The sequence below is a fragment of the Sinohyriopsis cumingii genome, chromosome 1, assembly GCF_028554795.1.
Source record: "Sinohyriopsis cumingii isolate HCF-2022 chromosome 1, ASM2855479v2, whole genome shotgun sequence".
In the NCBI taxonomy this organism is placed as follows: Eukaryota; Metazoa; Mollusca; class Bivalvia; order Unionida; family Unionidae; genus Sinohyriopsis; species Sinohyriopsis cumingii.
This window is the reverse complement of record NC_142961.1, coordinates 75,813,460-75,838,762: the sequence shown is the minus strand read 5'-3', so window position 1 is coordinate 75,838,762 and position 25,303 is coordinate 75,813,460. Positions and strand designations below refer to the sequence as shown.

General features: G+C 35.6%; 2 protein-coding genes across 2 annotated transcripts in view; both read left to right on the top strand.

Annotated features, from left to right (window-relative positions):
* Positions 1-25,303, top strand: part of LOC149807145 (uncharacterized) — an 80,999-nt gene that overhangs the window by 18,598 nt on the left and 37,098 nt on the right. The window lies entirely within an intron of this gene.
* Positions 4,411-25,303, top strand: part of LOC149807144 (uncharacterized) — a 58,411-nt gene continuing 37,518 nt past the window's right edge. The window contains exons 1-7 of the mRNA XM_089962715.1: positions 4,411-4,870; positions 8,747-8,823; positions 10,731-10,803; positions 11,101-11,242; positions 14,467-14,604; positions 15,317-15,426; positions 24,240-24,335. Coding sequence (XP_089818841.1) covers positions 4,777-4,870; positions 8,747-8,823; positions 10,731-10,803; positions 11,101-11,242; positions 14,467-14,604; positions 15,317-15,426; positions 24,240-24,335 — 730 coding nt within the window. The 5' untranslated portion in view covers positions 4,411-4,776. The remainder of the gene's footprint in view (positions 4,871-8,746; positions 8,824-10,730; positions 10,804-11,100; positions 11,243-14,466; positions 14,605-15,316; positions 15,427-24,239; positions 24,336-25,303) is intronic.

The window sequence follows — 25,303 nt, the reverse complement described above, 5'->3', positions numbered from 1 at the left end:
CTGGTACCGGAACAAATTCGTGCGAAGATGAGAGAAAATCCACTAAATTCCAATTGAAATCGGTCTCTTCTGGAAGTAAGCCTGTGTTGACTTTGATAGCCACTGCTATGCCATCGCTTCTCGTCTCCACGGCCGGTGAGCCCCAATTCATTGTCTTCTTAGTTTCCGTCATGTTTCAAAACAATGTCGCATTGATTCAGTGCGCACAGAGGCTAGGCACCTATATCGGAAATGTGACGTCACATGTAGCTCTCTTCGGATTGGAAGGCAGACTCCGCACTGCGACTGAATTATGTAACGCGTGTTAGGCTTGGTGAAAAATCTCAATTCATTTCGATCCGTTCTACCACTATAAATAACTGCGGTTCACTTCATTCCATTCACCTGTTCTCGTCACAAGATGTGGACTAGCGTTGAATCGGCTACCCTCATATCGTTGATGCTGTTCCACACGGACTTACCCATGTATGTCAAATCATCATGGGCAATCATCCGGATCACCAATACCAGCTTTTGGAAAAGAAGGATATATGTGGAAACAAGACTGTCTGAAGAGAGTCCTCATCTAAGGTCCAGAAGTCAGAAGAAGTTTGAGAAAGAGAAGCCCTATGCGATGCCCTCAATGTTAACGGAATGATGTTAACAAAAAAAAGGCCCTTTTCAAGACCAATCCACTGTATCTTGTCTAAAAATTTAGTCCATTTTATATTTTAATATTTATCCTTCATATTTTATTTTAAGTCGCTGTACTGTCCCAATATTTTTTTGTTGCTCTATAGGCCCACCCATGTTAAATTTCCCCATGTTAAATTCCCCTTGTTAAATTCGCCAAACGTGCCCACGACTTTCAAAAATCTTTGTCGCCAAACGTTCCCAAGACAATTTTGGCGCTAATTAATGGACGTGGTTCCCGCACGAAAAATTCTTGGGTTTAAAATGCCTCCATCGAAAAATCGAGTTAGTCTGCAATTTTCCTGCATGAGTAAAATATAAGGGACTCCGAGACTGAATTTGGAAGAAATTCTCTCGTAAAACATAGGTCAAAGGAACCAGATGTCCGGAAAGTCAACAGGCACAATTCTGGCGGTAGAAGCGAACAAAAATTGAAAGCACAATGTGTTTGCGTCAATTTCTTGTAATTCGTTGATATCAATATAATGATTTGCTTGAATTTAATTGTTTATGTTTGCATAAATTTATTTGTTTAAATCCGTACATAAATTCTCTTGAAATGAGTGTAATTGTTTTCGAGTTAATCTATCTGAATCCGTACAATGATCTTCTTTATATAAGTTTGACGAATTATTGGAATTTTTTGTCTTGATTGTTATAGGAATCTAAGAATTTTATGCATTAATATTAATTGATATCAGTTACGAGAATCCTTGTGAATTCTCCAATCTTAGATGATTTCAAGTATGATAAAGATTTGAATGTGTGTATTCGCTGAAAATAAAGTAGTTAAGTCATATAATGAATTTCATTTATTCATTTGAGTAACTGAGATGAGAACGGAATCGTTATGTAATTTTAATGGGATTTAGTAAGGAAATAGCCATTAGGAGGTACATTAATCTTGTGAAACTAAGTTTGTTTATGGTCTGCCATGTTTAGCTTGACCAGACAGCCCTTGGTCTGTTTGAATTCCGATAGAACGATACCTGACATAACGAGAGGGGAGTAATGATCTGTTCCCAGTAGGACAACTGACAGAATATTTAGGTTGTCTCTGTTTATTTTGTATGGGGAAATAGCTCCACGGACGTATCCACGGAAGCATTCACAGACATGTCCACGGAAGTATCCACTGAAGTATATACTTACGTATCCACCTACCCACACAATGGTGATGGCCGAAAAGAGGCGAAACAGTAGGGAGGTCAGAAAAGGGCAAGTTGGAGTGGACCGGAATAAGTAGGTTATGAAGTTGTACAAGGCAACGACTTCGATCGTTCACTCGATTATATGATCAACTAATTATATTATTTAAACAGGTCGGCTATTTATATAAATAGATTTATGTTTGTAATTCGGTGAAAGATTTATTTCAGAAAGAAGTGAATATTCCTAATGTAATGTATTATCCCAGTTGTTTATGTAATTGATCAAATTTTTGTTTTCCATCGTGTCATTCTGTTCTTAATATCTGCTCAGATAACTATTTATTCCATCTTTAAGTTTCACACTTTATTTTAATATTTACTTGATCCGGGCAGCAACTATACTGAGGGCGATCACCCTCTAGATAACAACAGCCTAATAAAACGGACATATTGTAAGAAGGTACAACCTCGTAATACCACACAACCAGTAGCAACCGCTATAAATACAAAGTGAAAGAATTAAAAATAACTTACAGTGCTGTGAAAATTCTATGAATTCCATCGTTTCTAGTAATCCGAGGGAGTTCCAAATGTATTCCGAATGATAGTCAGTAATGTACTTGTGTGTCAACAGTACAGAAGAAATCACTATGATGTTATGTATATCTATATATTTTGCAACATTTGGTGCATAGCTATATCTGCATTATGTATAATTTTTGTTCATGTCTGAAAATTGTAATGATCATCTATAATCAAGATATATTGGCTAATTTTGCACACGGGTATAAAATTCTATTTGAAGACATTAAGAGTGTAGACGTCTATAAACAGTCCTTTATATAGATGTTTACAATCATAATAATATTAATAATAATAATACATGTTTATAATTTCTCATTGATGGGTCAGGTGGGTTCTTAGAAGAATTTAGTTATTTCCCACTGGATGGGTTAGGTCAGGTGGGTTTTTGTACGTTGTGGAATATTTGCAAAATGTCACGTAGCGAGTTATAGGAAAATGAGCTGTGACCCCTAAGCTTGTATATAGATAAATCTAGTTGAACAATTTAGTCGATCTTTTTTCTTGTTCTTTTTGTAACATCAGTCTGCAGATAGAGTGCCACTAAAACTCTATTCAGAACTTAAATCGTTAGGACTTGAGTTCGAAATTCTATGATTATTTGTGATTCATTTCGCAATACTGTAAGTTCATTTTGACATTTGTTCACTTGGTATTCCAGGGAAATAGATTATTCGTTGAATTTTGCAAAACTTGTTGGTTCTCACTCTTTTCTATTACTTATTTTAAGACCATAGAGTCATAATACGTCCAAACAACGACCTTAGAAACAGTTGCGGGAGGTAGGATTGTGTTATTCCACGTATATTTAAAATTTGTCAAACAAAGGATTTGATCCGGAAATATTCTGTACATATCGCCAAAAGGACCCATAAGCTGACCGTAACTCAAAAGCTGCGAGAAATAGACGTATACCAATATGCTGAGAACAAAAACCATTCATCTATATCAGCACGGGGAGGAGGGTCTTAATTTATCAGACTAGGTGGTGTCATCTTCGCTAGCCAAGGTTCCGATATGTAAGCCCAATCTACACTTGACGGATCGAGCAGATATTTTAGTGCTTTGTTAAAGCGACATCTATAGGATTTCATGACTTGCCTCCCTTAGTATGTAATGCCAATTAACCAATAGTGTGTAAAAGCGGTGCATTGCATATATGCCGAAAATAGTGGAGGCAATCGACTTCAAAAGGATAATTTTAAAGTTTAGCATCCGAAGTATGACTAAGTACTAGAGAGAAGCCATTACAGGTGTATTTGAGTGAAAGGTATTTGTACAAACACGGACCGGCAGTAGAAAATTTAAAATGTACGAGTCCATTCCAGTTTTTGTTGGCATCCCCTAGCCTCCTTGTATCATTCATGTAGAGACAGTGTTCAAATTTGGATAAACTTGAGTTTGTTTGGATGCGGTGGCTGGCCGCCGCATCCAATGAAATTCACAGACCTGAAGCACAGAAATATCTACTCGATATGCCATGGTGTGGATAGGGTTTACGTATCGGAACCTTGGCTAGTGAAAGTAAAGTGGTGTGTACTTTAAATTTCGCTTCTGTAATGGGTAACATATTGCTATCGGTTCCTTCTGTTGCATATGGTTATATCTCCTGCATACAACAGGACACACCTATCACTTTTCCAGCAGCTGTTCCTTCCATTGTATACGGTTATATCGTCAGTACACAACAAGACACAGGTATCACGTTTCTGGGATCTAGGGCAACAATTTAGGCCATAGTGTGGAAACGCTCGACGTACGACTACGCTATTAAGTCAGAATATACTTTTCACTGGCATGTGCAATGCTCAAAATCGATCATGTCAATAAAACGCATTTTCCTATCGGCTCTCCCGAGACCACGTATTCGAGCATCGAAAACGCGAAACAGTTTTCACATTATGTCCCTGGTGTATCGCCTGCTATTTCTGTTACGTGAAATTGATGTTTCGGTTTCAGTTAATTGAGAATTCGATTGAGCGTAGCTGGAGGGCTCAGTTACGTGAGTTACAGAGACACGATTGAAAAGTTGCTTCGGATTGCTCTCTCGAGCCTTGGAGATGGTGAACCGTTTCCACGTCGTGGCCACGATGGCTTACCAATAGTCACCCGCTCTTAGTAACATCTGTCATCATAGAGCTGTTAACAGAAGAATCGTATTCCGAACAACGTTTGTTTTATAGTACGATTGGGATAAACCTTCTTTTTTGTGAGCAGTATAAGTGTCCTATATATATACACCAGGCGGCTCATGAACTTTGGATAATCTTATCGGAAACTTCGCTCCGGCAATAGCATACGCGTCCGGGGGGTGTGCATGCCGAATTAATAACAAACTACTTTTCCACCAGGCTGCGTCTATATTCCAGTCATGTCTTCTTTTGCGCCAGAAAGTGGGGGTCAAGGGGCTGCAAGCAGCGATAAGTATGCTAAATATGACAAACCAGAGGCCGAATTCTTTCCAGGTACGATTAAATTCATATACGCTGCTATATTTTTTGTATCGCGTGCATTACGTGTTTCTTTACGCGCATGTGCCTATACTATTGTTGTACACTTATCATATACATCCTAAATATCACAAACAGTACTTTCTCGTTTGAACAAAGACCACATACAGATTTCATGTGTGCAACTTGCGTTAGGTATACATGGTTATAATTACTTCCTTGTTTGTTTCTTAAAGAGCAAAGTTGTTTATATGCGTAATATAGGACATCAATTAATGTCCCTTTTCATCGTAATTCATTGCTGGAGGACTTCGTCGAAGACACCCCTCTCTCCATCCCATTAACTCGTTCATTCAGTCATTGCAAGACCAACATATAGGTAACTACTATTATCTGGCATGGCTGCCACGTTGAAACAGAATGTGTACGGTATAAGAAAAGGGCAAACATTTGGAACGGAATAAAGATATATATATATATATATATATATATATATATATATATATATATATATATATATATATATATATATATATATATACAATCAACTGTGTGGTTTATCGTGTGACACTTATGTAGTTTTTAGTTGCAATAGTTAATATTTATATTTTATCATTACAAATGTAATATTGCCACTGTATCAACATTATCTAGCGTTGTAGGGATAATCTGATAGCGTTGCAAAGATATTTGGTTAGCTTTGCAACTGTTCTGCTAGTTTTAACCCTTTCTGTACACCAAGGAATACCTCGCTAGTAAAGTAAAGCGTGACTTGAATTAAAGGGGGGGGGGGGGGGCAGATTCTCTCGATTGACTGTTCCCATTTATAAAATTAACTACATGTGTAATGTAAAGCACGACATTCGTTTTACAAGAACATCATACAGTTTGTAAGACATTTGTGTCAATTTAAGTTTGGATGTTTTGATAGTTGTATATTTTTAGTACATTTATTAGCATGGTATCCCTTTGTGCGATAATCGCACGTGCGAAAGATTTCGTCATAATTTTAAAAAACATTCCCATTTTTCATCGATGAGATGGAGAATATACGTATCATGGCTGGTGTACGTAAGTAAAACGGCTTGGGCAAAGTACCATTAATGAACCCTATCACCCGAACTGTGACAAATGCCCGTTGTATATTGTACTAACATCAGTGCGATGAATATGACCAAAGAAAATTAATAAATATTTTTAAAACTTTAATATCGTGTTTAACAATGTTACAGCTTGAAAGAAGGGCATTTTTATTTAAAGGTTATGGAGCAGACAGGGAGTCATACTAAACATCATAAGACAGTTCGCTGGAAAGAAAATGGACCCTTATATATATCGGGTCCTGTTAGGTCTTGCAGAAGATAATAAATTGAAACCAACATGTTCATTAGTTGTGGGTTTAACGCCATTTTTTCAGCACACGATAGGCTACACGTGGAGGCCAGAATAACTGGTGGAGGAAAAGAAACCTGTAACTACAACCGACCCGGGCGGAGGGGGGGGGGGGCGAGTGGTCTAAAGTGCTCATCGTTACGGATCACTACCATCTCACCTCTGTCTGCGTGGGTTCGAGTCTCGGGGCTGGGCCAATGTGGGTACATGAGAAAGTTTGTCAGTAGCTTCTAGTGGGTCGATGGTTCTTTCCAGGGTTTTCTCGGGTTCTTCCTCCACTATTTATACTGGCCGCCATGTATAGCCAATATTGTGCTGAAAAAATGGCGTTAAACCCTACAACAACAACATTAGTTGTACCTTCTTAGTTACGGTTTTTCGTTTAGCTCATGTTTCTTTCACACTTTATAATACTGTTATACGTGGCATCATGAAACTTAGTGAGGAATGCAGCTTGATGAATAATACACCCTTCTCACAAATGTAGGTCAGTGGGACCTATAAATCACATACTTTTATTTTGTTGTTTACATTTATTTACATTTGTTTCTCAAGCTCTATTATGTTACAGTCGTCAAACTGTATATTGTATGTATCGCATCGTACCATAACGCAAATAAAGGTTTCGTCGAGTGGGTGAAAATGCAGAGGCTTCTGCATTTTAATCATGACCAGGCAAGTTTTTGGCACGTTATATACATATTGTCCTATCTCAAATTGAGAAACTTTGTGAGTGGATGCATCATCATAAGGTATAGAGCCTTTTTGTCAAAAGAAGTCGCTGTGACCTAAATTTTTCATACTCAGTGTCTTGGTTCAAATGTTAAAATGCATTTGTTGGATGCTCTTTATGTATCAATCATGCAACGTAATAATTATACGTATCTGTTACTACCATGCCCTTAAAAAACAAAAGGTCACTATGACCTATATTTTATGATTTACTAATATGAGTTAAGTAATTGTGTTTGTGTTCAGATTCTTCCATGCTAGACCTATCATTTCTCAGAAGGCCTTTTGTGGCCAAGCAGTTGGAAATGAAAATAATTTATTTAATCAATGGTAGACTTTCCGTATTATACATTTTATAGTGTGATACGTTACCCTCAACAGGTCAATTGTGTATTGTACATGTGAACTGGTATTAGATGAGCGGACAGTAGTGATCAAGATACTTGCTGCGGACTGCATGCAGTTCATGTGAGGCCTCGCTTGTCGTCAATCAAGATAGTTATTGACGTTGAATTATGTACTGTGTGGCGTTACTCCAAGGTTACTCAGAGCACGTGACTTTCAAACAGTAATATCTGACTTGATTTTGTTGTTGCTGTTGTTTTGGGTTTAACGCCATTTTTTTCAGGACATGATAGGCTCAGCATGACATGAGACTCGAACCCACGCAAAGGCGAGATGTTGAGGATCTGCAAAAGCGAGCGCCTAAAACCACTGGCCACCTGGTGCCACTCTGATTTCTGGTGTGGACAATAAAAGCTTTTGAAGCAGATTTTAAAGACAGTTATTGTTAAACTTCAAACAAAAATAGAATTAATCGATTTATTATCGACTTGTTAACTCGTCTTTGTTACGATAGAAAAGAATTCTCTATTTTATTTTATGCATTGCATGGCTGTCACAGTAGATACGTGGGTGGGTAGATAGTCACAATACGTCGGCACAATACTGGATATATAGAACCAATTTAAGGCTACATTTCAATATTAAATCATTTAAAGCTGACATGTAAAGATAAAAGCTGCAAAACAAAAATTTAGTTCGAAAGGGAACCAAGATCACTTTAGTCCGAATTTATTTCTGGGTGATAATGTTTACAGTGGCTACTGGAGAGTAGTCAAAAGTAGAGCTGAACGTCGTAATCGTTGAGTAGACTGGCTTTTCAATCTGTTTGATTCAGTAAATGTGCAAGTGTTCTATATTTATTGAAAAATGTATCTGCTCCAGTAAATGTGCAAGTGTTCTATATTTATTGACAAATTGATCTGCTCCAGTAAATGTGCAAGTGTTCTATATGTATTGAAAAATGTATCTGCTCCAGTAAATATCCAAGTGTTCTATATTTATTGACAAATTAATCTGCTCCAGTAAATGTGCAAGTGTTCTATATGTATTGAAAAATGTATCTGCTCCAGTAAATGTGCAAGTGTTCTATATGTATTGAAAAATGTATCTGTTCCAGTAAATGGCAAGTGTTCTATATTTATTGACAAATTGATCTGCTCCAGTAAATGTGCAAGTGTTCTATATTTCTTGACAAATTGATCTGCTTCAGTAAATGTGCAAGTGTTCTATTTTTGTTGACAGTTTGGTCCGAAACAAACTTATTACAAGTAAACAGTGGTGACCAATAGGGCACGAAACCCAGACTGAGCATACGAAATGAAACTGTGCAAGCCAACTCCGCATAGGACTTTTATATGTCAACGGACCGAATTTCTTTCAGATTTTCACAAAAGACCTTTCTCTCTCTCTTTCTTTATTTAGATATCGGAAAAATCGCCTTCAGATCCGATGCTGGTCCTGCCGAAACATTGGTGTTCAAGCACTATAATCCTACTGAGGTGAGCATACTAAAAGTAGTTTCTCACAAAAGGTGAAAATGGTTGGGGGGGGGGGGGGTCTTCTGTTAAAACGTTTTATATTTGTATATTTGATGCTACAATTGCTGGAGTGGATCCAGGAAGTTTTGATGTTTATTCCGGGTAGTTTGTTTTACTTAAATTACTAACTATTCTCGATTGTCACTGCTATGTGCACTACTTTAAGCGGAAAAAGATCTCTCAGCTGCTGATTTCCCAAAAACTAAATAAAAGCAACAGTAACAAAATAGATTTTATAAATAATATTTGACCCAGACAGATGAAAGTAACATAATAAAGATGACTACGTCAAAGACTGATCACGATCAAACATACATAAACTAGAGCACTGTAATCATCGTCATTACCGTTATCGTCGTCGTCGTCACTGCTGCCACTATCATCATGATCAGCATTTTCATTACCAGTCTCGAGACGATTTCAAAGATGGCAGAAAAATGTAGTTTAATCTTCTTTTCCCATTATACAAACTGTTCCTTACTTGACAAAGAATACTTTTTTTTAGAAGCTTTGGAATCAGAGGATGGTGCAGAATGAAATGCACACTCTTTGTACAGCAAGAACACGAGTACATCTTCCCTGTTCATTTTAAACGTTCGTAGCTTAGTGGTCTAGATCGTTGGTCTGCAAAAGTTAACTTGGAATTCGGTATTTTGTCGATTAGAGCCCTAACAAAGATTATTATCTTTCATGCCAAAGCCATATTTAAAAAATCCCCACCACCACCCAAAATTTTAATAAAACAACATCTATAAGACTTGATTTTCATAGACCTACGGGCCACAGGGAAACACTTTCTGGTTCTGATGGGTCTGTAAGTCGATTTAGAGAAATGTTCGCAAACAAGCAGACATTAATTAAATAACTCAAATGATGAGTCAATTGTGGTATGATTGATACGTTCATTATTTTACTGATGGAGTAAACTTAATGTGTCCTCAAAAATAGTGGTGTCGATTCTATTTTAGGTTTGCAGTGTAACTAACTGGTACAATAGAAAGAAAGAGAAAGAAAGAAAGAAAAGGGAATACACAATAAAAAAAAAATTCTTTTGGCTTGGAGACTTGCAATTTAAGAAATATTTTAAGAAAATTGTGACGTAAATTGTAATCAACATAAAACGCATCCATTAATTCATATTAATAAATCATTATATTCGACCAGGACAGAATGATAAAATGTGCCCTCAGAAACGAAGGCGGCAATTCTCGTTTGGCTGGTAGTGGAAGCCAACTGGATGTAAGAAAAAGAAAGGAAAGAAATAAGCTGGCTGATTAGATCACTTTACATGGCTGACTATATAATCATGTTTCCTTAATTTACGTCTTATTTTGATAAAATAATTGTAGTAATTCTTAATCAGACAGAATTATTGTGGACATCTTCACCTCCAATGGAAACGTAATGTCTCTCATTTTGTTATAAAATAAAATAAACACTTACTCACACTTTTTCTGTTTGCTTGAGTATGTTTAAAATGCGAAAGCTTGTACGAGTTTAGTACTCCGAAACATTTAACCATGTAAGTCCCGTTAAAGATCTCATTATGAATATCTTAAAGGAAAAGTTATTAAATATTTCATATCTTATCATAACCTTATTTATTATTATTATTATTATTATTATTATTATTATTATTATTATTATTAAGAAGAAGAAGAAGAAGACATGAAATTAAATGTAAAAGAAATTTGAAAGAAAAGCAACGACTGAAATAGTGGGAGAAAAAAAACTTGAAATGTAAAAAAGATATGTAGAGAATAGTATTTTTTAAAAATCCATAAAGTAGAACACAAAATGAAATGTAACAATTCTTGCACATGAGCTATTGTAGATATCACTCCATTCGCTACCCTTCCTTATTTCAGGTAGTCATGGGTAGAACTATGGAGGAATGGCTACGGTTCTCAGTGTGCTTCTGGCACACCTTCCGTGGAACAGGTCATCCACCTCTCTCTCTCTCTCTCTGTCTCTTTCTCTCTCTCTGTCTCTGTCTCTCTCTCTGTCTCTCTCTCTCTCAGTAATTGAAAGCCAATGCTGTGACTATCAGGAGTGAAAGAAGTGATGACAAAAGAGGAAAGGAAGAATGGAATTGATAAAGAAGAAATTTAGGACAGATTAGAAATTCAGAGCCAAGAAGAACTGAGAAAGAGAATAAGAAGATGTGGTGGCGGTAGTCTGTATAATTGTTTAATCACTCCAGCATTTACGATTCTTTTGTTTTTGTCCATGACCTAGGTGCCGACCCTTTCGGGTTTCCGACGTTGATTCGACCATGGGACGATGGGACAAACTCCATGGAAAATGCTAAGAGAAGGTTGAGAGCTGCTTTCGAGTTTTTCAGCAAGCTTGGGATAAAGTACTGGACCTTCCACGACAGGTAGATACACTGCAAAAACCGGTGGGTATAAAGTGCGAAAAGGTCATGCCTTCTGCGAAAAGGACTGAGTATGTTTTTACTAACAGTTTCAGTCAGTATTTGGAGTCCACAAATGAAATTATTTTGTGTAGCAACTAATTTTACATAGCATTTAATATATATTTATATCTTTTTTTAATATAAAGTGTTAAAAATGGGGCCTTTTTGTGTATGGGACTTACCGTCTGTGAAAAAGAACCACTATGTTTTTACTAACATTTCCAATCAATATTTATATTTCGTGAATGAAATTAATTTGTATATTAACTTAATCAGTATTATATAAAGATTTGTTTTGTTAAAAATTTTAGTATTACAGTAAACTCTAAAATCGTCCGGCACGAAAAAGAGACATGAACTCTCTGGGGTCTGTTGTTTGCAGATGTTCCTGGTAACATTTTAAATTATTTAGAAAATACTAAAAACAAAGATTCATCAGTCAAACCAAATAATCTTGGTGTTTTTGGTGGATATTCATTTGCCACAAAATAAATGAACTTTAATGCCTACTAAAAAAAGAATCGTCATTTATTCCAAATTTAAAGTGGTCCTGTACATTTTTCAGATTTTGTTTGTAATCTATTTTAAATGGTCTTATTGTCATTAGAAAAGCCATGCATTTCTTTGAAAAGGAAGTACATTTATTTTGTTTGATTACATTTTACATAGAGTCCCATGCATTTCTTTGAAAAGGAAGTACATTTATTTTATTTGATTACATTTTACATAGTCCCATGCATTTCTTTTAAAAGGAAGTACATTTATTTTTACATAGTCCCATGCACTTCTTTAAAAAGGAAGTACATTTATTTTGTTTGATTACATTTTACATAGAGTCCCATGCATTTCTTTGAAAAGGAAGTACATTTATTTTTTTTGATTACATTTTACATAGAGTCCCATGCATTTCTTTGAAAAGGAAGTACATATATTTTTTTAAATTACATTTTACATAGAGTCCCATGCATTTCTTTTAAAAGGAAGTACATTTATTTTATTTGATTACATTTTACATAGTTTTTTTTAATAATAACTCCTTGTTTATTAGCAACCCCAATATCTGACTATACTGAAAGGAATGGAAAAGTAAAAACTGTGATTGGAAGGTAAGGACAAGATTGTTTAAAATAACAGGTGGTCAAGAAATGTAAATTCTTTGCAATAGAACTGCAACCAGGTAAAAATTATATTCTTACAATCCACCATATCTACCACTCATTGCTTCAAACACCGGTAAAGATCAATTTAAGAGCACATTATCTTAGTCAGAAAACTGTTTGACATTCATGGTGTACCTCCCAAAAAATATAAGCCATTGTTCCATATATTGGAACATTCCCGATGAGAAAATATCATGGGCATGTCATCAATACAGACAGACAGACAGCCAAATTACATAAGGACAAAGCAGTGAGTGAAGAATGATCAACAAGAAGAAATGAAGCATGATTGAGTGAAAACAGTAGAAAGGAGGATGAATAGGCATCTATAGACATTCTGAATATTGGTTTCTACTATTTTTTATTTTTTTCTCTGGTATTCATACCCTTTACAGATGTATTATATCTAGTGTATTTATTTGGAATGCACACATTAGTAAGTAAATGTTGAGAGAAAAAAGGTACAATGAAACCCTGCATAACATGCTTTGTTATAACACCAGATGGTAATACAGTCATCTCACGGCTCCCAAGGTTTTACAATAATTTCGTTAATTTCTTAAAGCACTGCAGTGTTTTAGTGCCATAGTTTGATTAAATAGTTTGACAAGATGTGCTGTATGCTTGAAGAAACAAATGTGATCCTATCATTTCAGGTTTTTCAGTAGCCACTCGCTGCATTTTCAACTTTAATAAGCAGACAATTCTAAATCTAATTACAGTATAACTGAATCATCAACAGTAAAGCCATTAGGTCATCTTTGTGTTTCTTTTCAATACATCCTGTATAAAATAGTTGCTCAGTCCAGGGTAACCAGGAACCATCTTCTTACCTGAGGTGGGTGGTGGATAGCCAGTCTATAAATTATACCTGAATTCAAATTCAACAGTTTTCTTCTGTGACTTTTTCTTTCTTTTTGTCCTTTCTTCCAGGTGAGTACTCGGAACTTTACTATGATTCTTTTTTAATTATCAGTGAAATGTACATATCCTTTTCTTCTTCCCTGATTTGTTGTTACCTTTCCACTTTTCAAAGAGAAATATTAACTGTTAATGCAAAAATTAATTTCATTTGTGAAATTTAAATATAGATTGAAAAAAAGAATAAAAGTGTATTGGGTCCTGCTTGCTGATGCTTAGTCATTTTTGAGAAACCAGTCCCATTTAACGAAGAAGACACATTTTTAACAATTTATATTAAAAAAGATATATATTAAATACTATGGAAAATGAGTTACTGCACAAAATAATTTCATTTGTGAAATAGAAATAGTGATTGAAATTGAGCAAAAGTGTACTCAGTCCTTTTCACAGAAGATAAGTCCTTTTTGAGAAAAGGAGTCCTTTTTGCATTTTATATCCACCCTGCAAAAACATGGAGAATTTGAAGAATGGTTATGTGCAAAAGTTACAATGCATATTGAATCATTTTCTAGTCTGTTGGTTTTTTGGGGTTTTTGGGGGGTATGTTTCGGGAACAAATCAATGGCAGTAGCAGAAATAATGTGTAGTATCATTGGGGTGTGGGTTCTACGAGATTGTTTCCGCTATGGTGGTCCAAAGAATGAAGCCCATTGAAATTCCTGCATTTGAAGTGTTTCAAGGGCATACTTTTAACCATCTAACTTTCAGGGAAACATTCCAGTTGTTTCATGCTCATTTTTCCTACAGATTTGCCCCTTGAAATTAATAACTGATATAGAAGTTTGATGAAATAACAATTATGCCCATCTCCGATTGATAAACCCTACAGGTACAAAAGGTATTTTAAGGTTCAAAGAAAAATGAGACCTAAATGTCTGTGATATGTTAATAGTGTTTTGATTTCCTGTGAACTAAAAGTTGTGTTTTGTTTGTTAGGTTATACAGATATGATCCAGTATAAAAGATTTTCATCTTGTCACATTCACAAGAATTTTCTTCAATTTTGTCTTCCTAGTGTACCGTTTGTAATGAGGAATACATTCTCTTGGACACCTTGTATCTCTGTTCATTTTCTCATTTTCGCTTCTTTCCCACTTGCAGAGATATTGCGCCAGAGCGGGAAACTCTTGAAGAGACCAACAAGGATCTGGATGAAATCTCTGATTTGGCTTTGGAACTGCAAAAGGCAACTGGTGTCAAGCTACTGTGGGCAACCTCAAACCTGTTTGCAAATCCAAGGTCTGTGGGATTTCGTATTCGATCCAGCTTTATATTTCCTGCCTTTACCAATCAATTACATACAATTATTCCAATATATTCTACACATTTTATAAATTTCTCAGCTTCTCTGCTCTTTATTTCTTAATCTGTAAATTAATTGTCAACTGTGCTGATAATCGAACACATTTCCCCCTGCTTGCTTAGGTCAAAATGGTAATTTCATTTTGTCAGATTGTGGTAACATAAACTTATTTAATGTACACTTGATGAGCTATGTTTTGGTCATGTTGTTTTTGAGGTGGATGGAACCAGAAAACCCTGACGGCACCATCCAGTTAGGAATTAAACCAATCACTCTTGCACATGCATGCACTAACCTGGGTCCTCAGGTTTGCCAAAGAAGTGCATTACATTCTTGCTTTCTGGTAATTTTAACAGAAACACTACTTGCATTTTCATAAAACAATGGCAATTAAATTTATTCATATCAGGAAGCACAGCCATTGAATAAAATGTAAATGACTATATAATATAAAGACTCTGCATTCTAAGTCCATGTACTCAATAATGTTTCTGGGTTTTTTGTTGTTTGTTGTATCTATATATCTATCTATCCATCCATCCATACATCTCTCTGTCTGTCTGTCTATAATATATACCGGTATATATATATATATATAAATATATGCACATCGCTGTTTTAAAGCCTTAGAGATTGTCGTCTTTAAAGGTACATGAACGGGGCCGCCAGTAACCCAGATGCACATATTTTTGCCTATGCAGGAGCTCAGGTCAAGAAGTGCTTGGAAGTGGCCAAGAAACTTGGAGCAGAAAACTTTGGTTAGTCAGATTCACATATTTTATTTATAAGTATGTTTTTTTTCAAAGGCAGTTGTTATTGCATTTGTATTCCAAGTCTGTCTTTTAAAACTGGATGCAGATATGTCAAATGTAAGTCAGAAAGAATGTTGTAAATCAATTATCTGCATATTAACATCACATAATTTTGGCAGCATGCACATTGTGATGTCATAAAACTTGATGATGTCAGTATTTGTAAAGTAATGGGATTAATAGACTTATTCTGGGGTTTGCGCAGAGACAAATAAATTGCAGTTGAGGGGTTATTTGTTTTGTTTCCCAGTGAGGCTCTGAGCTAGGAGATTGATAATGTAACCCCTGGACTGGTATTTCCTTATCAAGTTGCAAACCTAATGTATATTACTTTACACACCTAATTTGTGACTTCAATATAAGTTTCTGGTAAAAGTCTTTATTTTTGCGACATAGTTCAGCACATTCAGAACATAGTGTTCATCAGGTAATATTATTTCCTCACATTTTTCTAAAGGTCATTCAGTTCTATAATCTTTTATGACATTGTAACAATTTCTTTTGGTAAAATCCAGATATCTTCCATTTATGCAGCTACACACACACACACACACACACACACACACACACACACACAAACACACACACACACACACACACACACAGAATTGTTACATATTATATGTACTGGGTCAATAGGTCTTGAGTCACAAGCTGTTGTTTTGTATACACCACACACTATACAAATATGTTAATCAGGGACATGGCATGACCTTTCTGTTTGCAGTATGCTAGATCTTCTCTTGAGAAAAGAACAACATAAAACATTTGATATATTGAGATATTGTCACATTTAGTCACTGTATGTCATATCAAAATAACAAAAATATTTTGTTACAAGGACAGCTTTAAACTTTCATCAGCACTCCAAGAGAGAGTCAAATGTTGAATAATTAACCATGTTCATTGATAATTTAGATCTCAGTCACTATCATATACAGTGAAACCTGTCTTGAGAGACCACTGCTATGAGAGACCACCTGTTTTGAGAGACCAGATTTTCCATGCACAGATTCATTGATTATTTAGTTTTATGACCTGTTATGAGAGACCACCTGTCTTGAGAGACCAGTATTTGTTGGCAGAAGGGGTGGTCTTTCAAGACAGGTTCTACTATACAACTCTAATTTTCTTTGGAAAACTGTGACATGCTGGTGTTATAATTGATATTGATTGTAAAGTTCAATTTGTGTATGAAAGACTTCAAATGTAATACCCATGTGATAACCATGGGAGGTGCTTTCTACTTCATAGTTTAGTTTCATGGGAGATGGATATTTTCTTTCATAGATATATGGCAGTTGTTGCTATTACTAGTGCAAGTATGTGCTACAGGGAAATCTGCTCAAGGAATAATGTGTTGCATCAATAAATAATCCACTGTTATTGATAAGCACATGATTTTTTATTTTTGATTGCCTCTTTCTTTGATTTGACTATGGCAGACAGGGGATGGGAGTGTAAAGTTGGAAAAAAGCAAGTTTGACATAACACATTTCTGGTTGTTATGAAGTTTGTGGTAGTTGCTGAGAGAGGATTTTTGTTATCAGTGATGTATGTAGCCTGTGTCTGGAACATTGTTTTCTAGTAGTTTTTGACAAAATCAGATATGTTTCTCTGTCTCATGGGTGGGAATAATAAAATTTAGATTGGGATTTGCAGAGACATGGAAATTCCAGTCAAGGAGTTACATTGTCACCCATGCAACAGAAAATCTAGCTGATTTTCGAACTTTCCTTTTCTTATCTTAGTGTAGTTATCTCAGTCCGGTTATCTCAGCCCAGCTGTCTCTCTCAGAGTGTCTAAATGCTAAGAACTACTTTTTCAGGTAAAAGCCCTTGTCTTTTACTTTTTTTTAAAGCAACTGCCAATGCTTTAATAAAATTTAATAAAAAACTATATTTTGGCAGTGAGGAATGAGGAGGATTAAGAGAAACAAAAAACAGCTAAATTAAACCAAAATTTGAATAAATTATGTAGAGTTTAATTAGTAACAGATGAAGTCTGGGGAGAATGTAAGAAACAAATGAAATGAAAAACCAAGGATGTACACTAAGCCTAGAAGAGCTTGTCTTGCTACTTATAATTTACCTAGAAATAATATAGTACATATATTATTTATAGGTAAATTGTAAACAACTATGAGCCCCAATGGATAGCCCCATTTTTGCAGAGAGGTGTCATGTAACTATCTGCAAATGTTACACTGGACAACAAATTTTTACAAAAGTCATGTTACTGAAATAAAATTAGTCAATTCTTATCAATTTTTATGTGCTGAACACGAATATGACAGTCAAATTGCAAAATTGGCTCTAGTTTTTTTGTAATCTGCAAGAAATTAATGTTTACATAACGAAATGCATTCCAATAGTAAAAGGTCAACTGTAATAGCCTACCTATAAAAAATCAAGTCATTGACTACATCTTAGATTTCTTCGCCTGTCTCTTGTACAGCTGTTCGGGAGCATCTCTGAGGAGTGTCCAGCAGTAGTCAGCCAGCATTGTAGTGGACCATTTTCCCTGGTATCTTTGTTCCATTGTTGCGATATCTTGATGAAAACGTTCGCCGTGTTCATCACTAACAATACCACAGTTGCTAGGAAAGAAATCCAAATGGGAATGAAGGAAGTGAATCTTTAGAGACATATTGCAGCCAAGTTTCTTATACTTCATCAACATGTCTTCTACTAGTTCCTTATAGTTTTCTGCCCTAACATTTCCGAGGAAGTTTGTAGAAACTAGGCGAAAAGCATTCCATGCTTGTTTCGCGTCACCTTCCAGCAAGTTGTTGAACCGGTCATCTTTGAAAAGCTCTCGAATCTGAGGACCCACAAAAACTCCCTCTTTAATCTTTGCTTCGCTGAGTCGAGGGAATTTTTCATGCAGGTATCGGAATGCTGGCAAAGTCCGGTCAATGGCTTTCACGAAGTTCTTCATCAAACCTAGTTTGATGTGAAGGGGTGGTAGCAAGATTTTCTGAGCCTCAACCAGAGCTGGGTGTTGGATATTCTTCTCTCCAATGGCTACATTCTGCCTGTGAGTCCATTCCTTCCTCATGTAGTGCATTTCCCTTGCTCGGCTATCCCACTCGCATAAGAAACACATGTATTTTGTATATCCTTGCTGCAGTCCCATTAAAAGGGCAACTACCTTCAAATCACCACAGAGGTGCCAGCTGTACTTGTTATACTCAATGGAATTCAGTAGCTGCCTTAAGTTATCGTATGTCTCTTTCATGTGGACAGCATACGCTACTGGAATAGATGGAAGAATGTTTCCATTGTGCAAAAGCACAGCCTTGAGACTCAGTTTCGAAGAGTCCACAAATAGTCTCCATTCTTGTGGGTCATGAGTGATTTTTAAAGCATTCATGAGGCCCTCAATATCGGAACAGAATATCAGATTACTTTCCTTTCTGAAGAAAGGCTCCAATTGCTGGTGGCGCTTTCGATATGCAGTAATTGTGACATCTTCTTCTAGAAGATTCCATTGTTGGAGTCTTGATCCTAGCAATTCTGCCTTGTTCTTTGATAAGTCCAAATCACGAATCAGGTCATTTAGTTCTTCCTGTGTTATTCTGTGTGGGGTTGATGATGCACCACAGTGAAAATCTGGATCACTGCATGCGGATGGACCAGGAGAAGAACAGGTCGACTCACCTTTGTCTTCGTCAGATGAATCAAGAGAATATTCTGCTGGAGGTTCTGGAATAGGAAGTCCCTCACCATGTGGAACTGGTCTCAATGCAGACGGAATGTTTGGGTAGACTATTCTCGACTTCTTTCGCTTCGTTATTCCGCCGGAAAGAGGAGGAACCAAGCAGAAGTAACAGTCATTTAGGTGGTTGCTTGGCTCTCTCCACACCATTGGGACTGCAAACGGCATTGATGACCTTTTGCAATTCAACCACTGTGAAAGCTGTGTTGTACATGTAGCACAGCATATATGCGGAGCCCAAGGCTTGTCTTGGTCACCAACCTTGCATCCGAAGTAAAGATGATATGCCTTCTTCACTTGAGAATTGATACTTTTCTTCTGGTTGGCAAATGTCACTTCCCCACAAATATAGCAAAAATTGTCCGCGGTATTAACACACTTTCGAGGCATTACTGTTCTTTATTGTACGTAAATGGATAAAATAATAAGTTTTATGTAACAGTAGCTTGAACTGTCTCGCACAACGTCTAAAATATTTTAAATGCTGAACCTATCTGATTGGGCTTTATATAGTACACTGCTTACGTCAGCTTCAGCAGCCGCCTGGCATTAGTATAATAGGCCTACACATGTATAGTACACTGCTGACGTCAACTTACTTCAGCAGCCGCATGGCATTAGTATTGCATTGCATCAGAAAATGATGCAATCAACTGTGGATGATGTGAGCATGATGGTATTATGCAATGTTACATCATTATTCCGGATGTTGCTGCAGTCCTACTGGAGAAATTTACACAGTGAAACATAGAAAATGAGGTATATGAATATCTTCAAAACGAGAGCCAATACAAATTTTTCACGGTTATATTCGTGTTCGGCACACCAAAATACTACAGATTAGGGCCTTTTCAAGTCAGTAATGATTTCACTGTTGACCAGTGTTATAAGAACAAACATCCCAATGATTTTTATGACTCCAACCATCCAGTCTATATTGCCCCTGTAACTCACATGGTTGCACTTGGGCCTAATGTCAGCAAGGGTTTTACGGGCACCAGTTGGGGCAAGAAAGCTTGGCACTTTAATAATAAGAAATTAATAAAACTACTGTGAAAGTTAACTTGCCTGATTTGACTTTAAATGCAGTACAAACTTAAGTGTGTTAAAATATTTGTCAAAAACTAACATAAAAAAATGTTCCAGACACAGGTTATACACATAAAAAATCCAAACTCTTTTAACAACTACTGCAAGAAACTGTAATGTGTTCTGTCAAAACTTCCAACTTTGCCCTCCCCCCAAAAGGAAGAAACAAATCCCATTTGAATTAAGCATGAACATATCATCAAAAATAAATATGCAATCAAAATTGAACATGCAATCAAAAATGAACGTGCAGTTAAACATGCAATCAAAAATGAACATGCAGTCAGACATGAGTGGGTCGGTTGGTCCTTTCCAGGGTTTTCCCGGGTTCTTCCTCCACCATTAATACTGGCCGCCATGTATAGCCTATCGTGTGGTGAAAAATGGTGTTAAACCCTACAACAACAACAACAGCAGTCAGACATGAACATGCAATCAAAATGAAGACTCATGCACTAATTACTAATCAGAGGATAAGTTATGCATTCACACATTATTCCACATGCAGATTGCCCTGTAACGTATCCTTGCACTAGTAAAAGCAACACTTGCCATATTTCAAGGACAAAAAAGATAAATTTCAAACAAAACAGTGAAGCTGAAAACTTGTACGTTGTTTAATCAGATGGGCACTGTTTTTGAGGTCGTTCAAAACATTAGGTTATTTTACAATCGATATCTGTTTTAACACTGTTATGTCTCAAAGAGCTTGAGCACTTCCAAACAAAATGAAGATGTACATGATCATGACACAGATCTCCAATTGTCCATGAATAATCCAACACATGGCCAATTGTTCTGTAGTTTATTCTTCATTAGAGCTGTCATTCATATTACTGGCTGACAGAGAACTTTCCCAAATTAAAACTTATCATTGGCAAAAGTTATCCTTATACGAAAATGAATTACTTGTTGTTATTTTCAACATCCATCAATTAAATGTGCTAATAAGCAGTACTGTCAAAAGTTCTTGTTTTTATTTTCTCACATATTAAACTTGTGATCTTTGGATTGGCAGGTCACATGTACTTATTAATGTGTTGTGTTTGCAAAATTGCAAAACAATAGTCCATGGCTTGAGATGTTCTTGATGCAATACTTACAGCATGGTATAGTTTGAATATAACAGTTAAATTGTTGTTTTATGCTGCTATATTTTTGCATTTTTTTATTGTATAAAGTGGGGGATACAATTGGATTCTAATGAGATAATTGTTTCATTTTAATAAAACATTATAATAACAGAATGACTTATGAAGTAATGTGAAGAAATAATAGTGCCTGATGAATACTATAATAGTACCTGATGAATACTGTAATAGTACCTGATTAATACTGTAATAATGACTGATCAATACTATAATAGTGCCTGATGAATACTATAATGCCTGATTAATACTGTAAAAGGGTCTGATGAATACTATAATGCCTGATGAATACTGTAATAGTGCCTGATGAATACTTGAATGCCTGATGAATACTATAATAATGCCTGATGAATACTATGCATGATGAATACTGTAATATTGCCCTATGAATACTATAATAGTGCCTGATGAATAATATAATAATGCCTGATGAATACTATAATAGTGCCTGATGAATACTATAATAGTGCCTGATGAATACTATAATAGAGCCTGATGAATACTGTAATAGTATCCGATGAATACTATAATAATGCCTGATAAATAATGTAATTTCACCTGTTGATTACAGTAATAGTACCTGATGAATACTGTAATAGTACCTGATGATTACTATAATAGTACTTGATGAATACTGTGATAGTACCCGATGAATGCTGTGTGTGTTGAATATACTTAACTATATTGCAGAACTTAAGGTTTTTCTAATTTAGAAAGAAAACTAAATGGTTGAGAATAAATATAGACTTGGAATTGCAACTTGACCAAAAATTCCAAATAGTGGTGTTACATAGTCTCCCTTCTCTGTGTAATTGACCTATGACCATTATTGAGGGAAGGAGTTTGAGCCTATTTGACTGATGTCATCATTTTTAAATTTGTTTACTTGGATTTGAGTTTATGACACTGTCTCCTTGGAAATTCTATGCTCTGCCTTATTTGTGTCAGGTTGTTTTCTTATATTTAAGTATATAAACCTGACCTTCTTTATGAAGTTAAAAAATTCCATTGGAAATTACCATTGGAGTCCAGGGCATTTTGTTGTAACATAGGTCAGGTGACAGTCCATATACAAAGATGACCAAATAAACAAATCTTGAATTCTACTTTAAGTTCATGCTCTAGAATGATTTATTTCAAAAACTATTCATTGGAATTACAAAGTGCTCATTAACATTTTGGACTCGATCACTATTTTGGGATTATTATGAATTCAGTTTTTGGACATTTTGGATTATATCATTTTGATACATAAAGACTGTTGGCACATCAGTTCATCCAAGAATATTGGCACATTAGCACATTCAATACCAGAATTAATTTGGAACACTATACTTGTGAACTTTAATGGAGATTTTAGGATTATTTGGGATTTAATTTACAATACCAGTACTGTAAATTCCTTTTAAATGTTCACTTTGTATTCTAGGGAAATAAATTATTTGTTCAATTTCATCAAACTTCTTGGTTTTGTTATATCTGTTACATAGTTTAAGGAGGCCTTGACTAACCTAAAGAGCTCACTGTTACGGATCACTGCCATTTCACCGCTGTTTGTGTGGGTTTGAGTCTCAGGCTCAGCCAATTTGGGTATGTAAGAAAGCTTGCCATTAGCTTCTCGTTGGTCAGTGGTTCTTTCCGGGGTTTTCCCTGGTTCTTCCTCCACCATTTATACTGGCCACTATGTATAGCCTATCGTGTGCTGAAATATGGTGTTAAACCCTACAACAACTTAGTTTAAGACCACAGAGTCATAATAATACTTAGAAGGAAAATGTCAGAAATTTTTTATTTGCAGAAACAGAGGACAGGGCTGATGATGTATTACAAGGCAGAAGACATCACAATATACTGATAATAATGTTTAATTTATTAAGCTCATCTGAAGTGTCTTACATAATTTGATTAATTACACCTAGTGTCATAGTTTGATTAATTACACCTAGTGTCATAGTTTAATTAATTACACCTAGTGTTTGCGTTCAGTTTCAGTCTGTAAGATGCACAAATAAAATGTACTAAGGTGTACATCTATGAGGAGGTAATTTAAAAAGCCTTAGTCCATCATCTCTGCAGATTAATACATTACATGACTGGTCCCTGCTATGGTTCTGCATGTGTGAATTAAAGTTCTCAAAAACAAGGGTAAAATAAGCATGCTAGTTGGCACAGATATGTTATATTGTAATGTCATGAATATATTATGACATCTGCCACGTGCTAACTTATCATATAACGAGACCTGTGTTCCATCACTGAAAATAAAGAATCCTTTGAGGTTTTTCTTCAGTGTGTTCTACAACATTTTCACATTCTACAGCAAAGGCACATCAGAGCAAAGGTCACAAAAAGTACTGTCTAAATTAAGTGTCATACAGTTGTCAGTGAACATGGTTTTCTTCAGGTGACATTTTATCACCAAGTTTTACAATGGCATTATCCTACCAAGGGGAGGTAATACAAGCTTACTAGTCAATCGTTGTGGTGCAAATAGAACTGTTCTGAAAGCATCATGATAGCTTGTATGAAAATATTTGCACAAGTAAAAGAAAATGAAAGAAAGTTTTCAAATAAACTTGGACTTGAAAAGAGAAACATTGATGTTTTGTCAAGGAAATCAGCTCAGTCTGTGACTGCATTTGATGATTTGTAACATCACATGATGTCACTTTGTAAATAATTTACATGAGTAGGAAATGACAGCTTTGGTAATATTTCTGAATTATTTTTATGGTGATTAGTGGAAAGGCCTCATTTTGTTCCAGTTGAATGTGGTATTATAGAATCTGCTTCTGATTTCAGTATTCTGGGGTGGAAGAGAAGGCTACCATACTCTTTTGAACACTGACATTCTTGCTGAGCAGAATCATCTGGCCAACTTTTTCAAGATGGCGGCAGGTATAAACAGATTTTTACAATTTTGGTACGTCGAGGAACTTAGAAATGATCAGTTCATTTGACATTAGGGGTCCATGATCTGTATACTTTGAATCTTGAACTGTTTATCTAAGATCATCTGAGATGATTGGTTGCATAAAATGCAAATGTCTAATGCAAAGAAGTACACTCATATATTCATTTGCAACTTGAGGTCAATCATACGGATCATGCCTCAGATATGCTAATGGCCCCCATTTGGATCACTTTGGCTATTTATGAAACAAGCATTGATTAAGAAGTTACAAACGATCAAACTATCTTTACCATTCATAACTTCTCAGTCAAATCAACAGTAAGTCCATTGGTCTGAATACTGGTATCTTGGGATTATTTGTTCAGTGAACAAAATGTATGCTTTTGCTATATATTACTGTGCCAACATACATCCAAGGCATATTTTGTCTCCCAGAACTAGCAGAGATAGTTCTGAATGAATATAGTTAAATAGAGAGGAAATAATTTCCTCTTATTAAATGTGATTTTAAGTTACACAAGTAATTTTATAACTTACCATAAACTGGTCTAGGGTGATTTCGACATAGCTTGATTATTTTCCTATATGTACTTGGATCTCAATTATATTTTCTATGTACTCTCTACATTTGTTTCTCTGTACTGAATTCTTTCCACTGTGTCCAAATCCTAATAAATTATATGTAAATTTAAGATACCTATTAAGATGAATGTGCTGTGAAGAACTTGTCATAGATTTTCTGGCATTTTTTTTGAAAGGCTGAACTGCAAACAAAGCAACATACAATTGCTCACAGATTGTACATCTGTATCAACACCATTGCCTCATTACTCACTGTGCAATGTCACCAAAATACAAACAACCACATCGTAATGACCATATCCTATGGAATAAACAATTACATTTAATTGATATCAAGAATGCTTTTCATCTATTGTATTACTACTAAAAA